General features: G+C 40.7%; 1 protein-coding gene across 1 annotated transcript; it reads left to right on the top strand.

Annotated features, from left to right (window-relative positions):
* The first annotated feature begins 2,751 nt into the window (after window positions 1-2,751).
* LOC116193185 (protein WVD2-like 3) lies at window positions 2,752-6,866 on the top strand. Its single transcript, XM_031521979.1, has 7 exons — window positions 2,752-2,911; window positions 4,260-4,761; window positions 5,270-5,358; window positions 5,486-5,579; window positions 5,666-5,737; window positions 5,819-5,929; window positions 6,382-6,866. The coding sequence occupies exons 2-7, from the start codon at window positions 4,264-4,266 to the stop codon at window positions 6,625-6,627; spliced, it is 1,110 nt and encodes a 369-aa protein (XP_031377839.1). The 5' UTR covers window positions 2,752-2,911; window positions 4,260-4,263; the 3' UTR covers window positions 6,628-6,866.
* The last annotated feature ends 762 nt before the right edge of the window (window positions 6,867-7,628 follow it).

Raw genomic sequence — 7,628 nt, 5'->3', positions numbered from 1 at the left:
ACTTGATGATACATTTTTACTAATTCATAGATGATCAATTGGTTTTGATACAGTCTAGTTGGGTATGACCCTCAAGTTATGAGCAAAACTGTGATGGCCATGCCCAAAACAGATAATATATCTTCAATGGATCTTTCTAGTGTTTGGAAAAGAGTCCTCCACTAGCTTAGTTGATCTCATTAGTCGGTGCTCCTAATCAACCTCACTCCTTAGTTGGAATCTTCATAACCATACTTGATGGTTCTTGATGTGAACCCCGTCGAATCCGTCGCGGAACCCAGCAACAATGATATGGAATCAAATCCCGGATCGTCCAAGATAGAGATTTCGAAAGGTGGAATATCGACCCCGTAGCTATATAGAGCTAGAAACCGATATTATAAGAAGCTTAAGAACTACAAGTAATCGACTTGCAACCCTTGAAGCATAAGTTCAACAAGAACAATTTGGAGAATATCTCTCACAAGGGAGGGCATGAAAGCTGTCATGCGGAGGAGGTTTGTCCCATCCCATTACTACCGGGATTTATACTTGAAGCTGCAGAATCTTAAGCAAGGGTCTAAGACCGTGGAGGAGTACCACAAGGAGATGTGCCCTCCCAATTGTCAATAGGTCGCTCTCCATTTCGGCGTCTACTCACCGTCAATTGATCCCACCAAACTATGGCATAGTCGGTGAATGCCACAGCTGCAAGCTTCACCTTCTTCTCCTCGGAGTAGTTGTGACAATCAAAAACCAGTTCAACCCTTCTTTCCCATTCGATGTAAATATCGGGATCGCTCTTGCCTTGGAATGGAGGAATGGTCAGCTTGATGGACCCCATATTACGATCAACGGTGTCATATTGTTCTTGTACAAAGAGGCCTACTTATCTAATACTTTTAACCTATATTTGCCTAGTGTTGTGGTTTCTCTTTTGCAGGAGTTTGATGATGTGTTTCTTGAGGGGACGCCACCGAGATTGCCACCAATCTGTGGGATCGAACATCAAATTGATTTCATTCCAGGAGCGCCCATTCCAAACCGGCCAGCATATCGGTGTAATCCCGAAGAAGCAAAAGAACTCCAAAAGCAAGTTGATGAGTTGCTGACCAAGGGCTATGTCCGAGAGAGCATGAGTCCATGCTCTGTGCCCGTGTTGCTTGTTCCCAAGAAAGATGGCACATGGAGAATGTGTGTGGATTGTCGAGCTGTGAATAAGATAACAGTAAAGTATCGCTATCCTATCCCTCGATTAGATGATATGCTTGATGAATTGCATGGTTCCACTATATTTTCTAAGATTGATTTGAAGAGGATCGCTCTTGCCTTGGAATGGAGGAATGGTCAGCTTGATGGACCCCATATTACGATCAACGGTGTCTCTTTCTTGGCGCCTTCCACGTCCGCGCCATGGCGTCTCAGCCCTTGCTCCTCGAGCTCGTCTCATTGCGGCAATGGAAGATACATCATCCTCATCATCATAGGATCTCTCCTCGTGGCCATCAAATGGATCAGTAGTAGGTGCTGGTTAAATCGGGAGATTGCCAATATTGTGGAGCTGCACCATTATGTGGAGCTTGAAGAATTGGTGCACATGGCTATGAAGGTTGAGAGGCAACTCAAGAAGGGGGGACGATCGTCATCCAGCATTACTTGTGGTCCAAGTTGCAATTTGGAGAATATCTCTCACAAGATAGGAAAAATGGTAGAAGAGTTGTGTCTAAAACTAACCTAGGGAGGAGCTTATATAATGCTCTTGCAATTGAAGACAACTAAGGAAAACAAGCATATTCTAGATGGCATATTCCAACCTAATAGTCCAACCAGATATTCCAACCTAATATTCCAACCAGATTTGGTGACCATCTTCTAGAAGGCATATTCCAACCTAATAGTCAAACCAGAATTGGTGGCCATCTTCTAGGATGCATATTCAACCCGATTTGAGGTGGTTGTGGTCATCATTTAATGTCCCGATGTGTACTGATGAGGTTCAGCACTCTTGATGACCAAAATCAGCCCCGAGTCGACTCGCTCGTCTCTCGAACTGCATGCCTCTTCCAGAATATTCGTCCATAAGTTCTGCAAAGCGTGCTCCAATTTCTTGGCACGTGCTCTGGTTATCGGTCCGGTAGAAATATGCAACTTGTCCTCATGCTCGGAGACCGGCTCAACCCTATCAGTTCTCCTTTCAATTAAAAGCATATCGAGTTCAAATTAATATTCAAACCCTATGGTATAATGTCATGGCACCTCATTCCCTCATCCCTAAGGGCAGTGATCGTAGATTGACAAAAGTGATTAATTATTCTATTATCAATACAACAAGAGGCGAAATTTTGAATGACTAATGCATTGTTTAGTTTCATAATCGAATTTTAAGATTTTAACTATAGTTTTAACTCTACTCACTATACAATAAAAATCAACTCTTCAAAGTCAAAAAGATGAGCCTCATAAATGAATTCACATACAACTCCATTATACTCAATTCAATTTTTAATATTAAATTCTTTCAACTATTCATTACTTTTTCACATTTTTTCTCATAATTTAACAATCCAATTAAAATCAAATTTCAACTCTACTTAACTCTAAAACAAAAAAAAAAAGAAAAAAATTTGAATGACTAAACTAGAAGGGTACGTAGGCAAATTTGCCCCCGGTCCATCGCGTTTACGCCGTTAAGAGGGTGCCGTTAATGCCAACTGGCTGCTGGCACTGTTCAAAAATTATAAAAATAAACAAACAGACACAAACATAGCACTAACTGGGACACCCCTGAAGAGAGAAAGCTCCCTCTCTCACACCCCCCAAACCCCCTGAGAGAGACTGTGCAAGCCATTATTCCTCCTCCCTTAATCTTCATTTGCGATAGCCCTGAAGCTGAGAGGGCTGCCCTTCAATCCCTTCTTCTCCGCCGGATCAGGTTGGCACCGCAAGTCTTGATTTTGATTCGCATTGTGGGCACCCTTGCTGTCTTGTTCCGTTTCTTGATCTGTTGGGTGTGTGAATGTGGGCTCAAGTTGAGAGCTTTCGGCTCAATTTCGATGTTATTGGATGTTGTCTCTGGGGTTTGAGGGTGAAAATGTCGCAATGGTGATTGTTTTTCTTTGATCTGTTTCGTAGGTGTTCTTGGTTTTTCTGTCCTTGTTCTATGTTGTTGGGAAGGGGGGGATCTCGTCTGGTACTTGACAAAATGTCGGACACAGAGTGTTGGCGTTTTCTCATTCAAGCTCTTGAATGAGTTTGCCTCTGATATGCTTGGTTTATGCGTCTCTTGGATGAGTAAAATTAAAACGAAATTAGACAACCAGGAACATTAACCTGTCTCTGGTTTTTCATGATTTTGTCTGTCTGCTGTTCTATTCTGCTTGTCAAACAGCTAAAAGGACGTTAGGAATTTTACAAACATTGCTGCTTATTGTTAATGGTATAATTGCAATGAACTGAGTTCCTTCGTGTCATGATTATGTCCATCCATTAGCGTTTCAAAATGGCTTGTTACTGACTTAGGCTTTCTGGGCATTAAACACATAATTATGACTTGAACTCGAGTTTTAATATCTCGTCTGGCTCTCTTCTAATTCACAGTAATTCCATTCGTCGCACTTTATTCAGTCACGCTGCTTGCCAGGGTATTCTTACCTTATTTGGTTTCGCTTCCATCACACGTAAGTTTTCACACGGATTTCCAATGGCTCTTAAAATTTTTGTACCATTAGATATCTGTCTATCTCTTTTCATCTGAATTGATTTGGACTGGTTGCTGTTTTACCCAGGAAAAGATTGTAGCTTTTCTTTTTTCATTTAATGGCTTTTTAGCGTTCACTACATTTCCTTTCCTTTGCCTCGGCTTCTGTTTCAGATGAGGATCCAAAACATTCTTTGTGTCATTTTATCAAGCAAAAAGGGAAAAAAGAAACACAGTAACAGAGAAATCCTGTCTGCTACTACTTTTACTAATTAAGAAGCTTGTGACAGTCTTTTTAAGTTCACTGTTCATTGCTTCTCTGCTTAGTCTGCATAAACATATTCAATTTTGTTATTCCTTCTTTGCTTCTCTGCTTAGTCTGCATAATCATATTCAATTTTCTATGGGCCGAGCCTTCCAACTTCTGATGTGCTCTCGATCTCATAAAGGGAGATGACCAAGCAGAATTGCTGCATTGATGCTTGCATATTAGTGCTGTGATCTTTGGTTATTTGAAGTACTTACCAAATTGGTTTGTGCTAAAATATTTATATGAATGATATGTTCAAAATTTCTTGTACAGTAAAATGGGAGTAGAAATCACAGACATCTGTGTGGACAAGGAGCAAGGTCGAGCAGAAGTTTACTCCAATGGTAGTTCCGACGATCCAAAACCTCAAGAGATATCAGACTCATATGATGACATTAAGGGTGACTCTGAATGCCCAGCTTCGGAAGAATGCAAAGAAGTGAAGGAATATGAAGTGAAGGAGTGCACTAACGAGAACCCCGTGAAGGGCGAGGAGGAGAAAACTGTGGAGAGCCTAAAGGGGAAACCAAAGTTGGATGATAAGAAGCAAAAAGATAATTCTAAGACCATATCATCGGTAAAAAATGGATCAAAACATAGCACGGGGGCAGCTCGAACAAAGCACACGGTTCCTCAGCCATTTGCTCTGGCGACTGCAAAGCGTGCTTCCTCTGGGGCACGTCCCACTGGGACAGAAATTGATTCAGCCACTGTTAATAACAAGTCATCAAGTGGAAAGCCTGTGGCCAAGCCAAGCTCTAAGAATGCGAATCAGGTAAACCCCTATTAATGGATTGCTGACCCATATGAGAGTTCATGTTAGAGCACCTGGAAGAAAAATATCTAGTCCGCTTAAATAGTGGGTAAAGCCCTTTTTAACCTATCTAAAAGCTTAAGCAATACATTGAGACGTTTATGCATTATTTAGTTATGGTAATCGATCCATGCAGATCAGCATGTTTTCTTACGTGGCGATTATACAAAGTTCAATTTGGCTTCAGGGAATGAATACACATAGAAAAAAGAGTTTATTTTCCTGTCATTTCCTATACTTCATCCCAAATGCAGCAATTATATTGTTGAAGTCCTCAGTAAGATATTATTTGAGAGCTGCTTCCTCCCCTGAAAGATTTTCCAATAAGCATTCAAACCGAAAGCGTTGGTTCGCCCCTTTTTCTTTCAATTTCTGGTAGGATATATTTTATTTCTTTAGGACATTAACAAATACTCTGTGTAAATTTTGGTTTCTAACAAATCTTTAACATATGTTATAACCATTGCAGTCAGTATCACCTCCATTGGCAAGGAAACCATTGCAGCCTGATAACAAGAAGCATCCTGATGAGGAAGATTCATGCTCAGTCGACTCTTCGTATCCCCTTCATTTTAGAGCTTAATTTTTCAAATAGTCAATGTTTTATGCTCTCTTATGCTTATAATAAATCTCAAACACTTAGTTCCTCGAATTCAAAGGATTCTCCTTAATTAACTTCATTTAGCAACACCACATCTGCACAAGTTCCCAAGTCACAGATGACTGTTGCATCTGCACCCACGCTAAGGTGCACTCAGCGCGCTGAAAAAAGGCGAGAGGTACTCATGTTTTCAAGAAGGTTTTTCTTGCTTAAAGCAAGAATTCCTGTAAATGTTGTAACCATTATTGTCCTTTTGGATTTTAGTTTTATTCCAAATTGGAGCAGAAACAACAGGCATTGGAGGCAGAGAAAAACCAATCTGATGCAAGGACTAAGGTATTTTACTTGCTTCTGAAGATTGGTCTAACAAGATCTCAGTTTCTCCTTGATTAAGTTGATCTGCTTTATAAATCTTAGGAAGAGAGAGAAACAGAAATCAAGCAACTGAGAAAGAGCATGATGTTCAAGGCGACCCCAATGCCGAGCTTCTACCATGAGGGACCCCCACCCAAGGCCGAACTCAAAAAGGTAAAGAGATACTCTGAGCTCATGGTTTTACAACATCAAAGCCATTCATGTGCAATACACCTGGTGCAGACAATTAAATTCCCTTTCGAAGCTGTCAATTATAAATGACAACAGAAAGTATCGTTCATAGTTTAGAATTGGACTAGACATCAGAATAGTTGAGCTATGGGTTCATGCGCGAAGGGGGATTTTCTGGGTCCAGATGGGAAATTCAAAATAATGTGAATAGATCAACCTTCTTTTTCCTTCCCTCCAGAATCTGAATAGATCATTAAAAATATGAATTTGTTAATATTGGGGAGTGTTGGTTCACAGCAAGAAATCGATGATTCACTGAGGAAACAGGTATGAACCATTCGGTGGGTTTACTTGCTTGGTCACGATCAGGTTGGCCCAAAAGGCTGGCACAGTCCAGCTACTAGTATGGTATTAATTCTCATTGTCGATGGCAGATGCCGCCTACTCGGGCAAAATCGCCAAAGTTGGGCAGGAGAAAGAGCTCCGGTGATGCAGTCGATCCTTCCCAAGGAGAAAAGGTAAAGGCAATTTACGGTCGTGGGAGTCGTTTCAGTCTGTGCGACAATGCAGCCCAAAATGTCAAGCATGACGAGCCCAGACAAATGCTCAACATGGAAGAGCCAATCCCGACAGAGTTGAATGGACACGAGGGCATACAGGTTATCACCATAGAGTCCTGAAACTGCCTCGTGACCTTGAGTTTGGTAAGTTATGGTGGAGAAAGGTCTTCTTTGTTATTGCTAACGTCTTCGGACGATTTATATACATCTCTTTTTCTTTCGTTTTTGCCTGTTTGCTTGCAATGACTTGTTGCTGGAAGTGGGTTGTGTAATTTATAAAAGTGTAAATCTCCTGTAATTTAAATATTCCATTTCATATATATTTTGGAAAGAAAGAGACTCTGCCCATTTTGCGATCACTAAAGTATTCGTGGTCCTGGTCCAGTTGACCCTCGGAGAAGAACTACTCTCAGGTTCAGTTAATATGCTGAGTATATCTTGTGATCTTGGCAAAACTTCTATTGTCCAGCTTTATTTTATTTAAATTCTCTGATGAGAATTTTTGCAGTCTTTACTCGCTGTTGTCTGCTATCTATATACTTCGAGACCGACTGCCGCCGGAGTCCTGCCAATCATCATTCTCCTCCAGAATCAAATCGAACCAAGATTGAATCGCACACCCACACCCACACCCACACCCACACCCACACGGATCTCCATCGTTCTTCTCCATATCGAGAGAGATTTCAGATTAAGAGAGATCACTTTCTCTCTCGATCTCACTGGTGGGATTGGTGGTCTGCGGGCAAGCTCCTTCTCCACCCCCAGAGGGCTTCACTGTATAGGGATGGTATGTGTCTCAATTTTAAAGGAGGGTGTGTCATTGTCTTTTAATGGATAGGAAGTGCTCGTTGAATTTACCCTACAATTTATAACATGTTTTAAATATTAATATGTACAAAATATAGCACGTGCATGTAATTCTCTCGAAATTATATCAGAGTATTTAAGTGAAAATTTTGTAATTATAACCGGAAAAAAAAAGTTGAACTTTTTGCTCCTCTATTTAGGGTTAAGCAAAGGAAACAACTCTCTTCCTCTTCGAACTTCTAAATATTAGATAAAAGAGTTTAATATAGTGACACCAATTTAATTTTTATTCAGAACACTAGAGATTTGAA

This window comes from Punica granatum, chromosome 1, assembly GCF_007655135.1.
Source record: "Punica granatum isolate Tunisia-2019 chromosome 1, ASM765513v2, whole genome shotgun sequence".
NCBI classification, from domain to species: domain Eukaryota; kingdom Viridiplantae; phylum Streptophyta; class Magnoliopsida; order Myrtales; family Lythraceae; genus Punica; species Punica granatum.
This window is presented reverse-complemented; position numbering and strand designations above follow the sequence as displayed.

Excerpts from the sequence above, each read along its gene's own strand:
- LOC116193185 (XM_031521979.1), top strand. The coding sequence starts at position 4,264 with ATGGGAGTAGAAATCACAGACATCTGTGTGGACAAGGAGCAAGGTCGA. Across the intron at positions 5,580-5,665 it reads GCGCTGAAAAAAGGCGAGAG|TTTTATTCCAAATTGGAGCA; the intron begins GTACTCATGTTT and ends TTTGGATTTTAG. Across the intron at positions 5,738-5,818 it reads AATCTGATGCAAGGACTAAG|GAAGAGAGAGAAACAGAAAT; the intron begins GTATTTTACTTG and ends TATAAATCTTAG.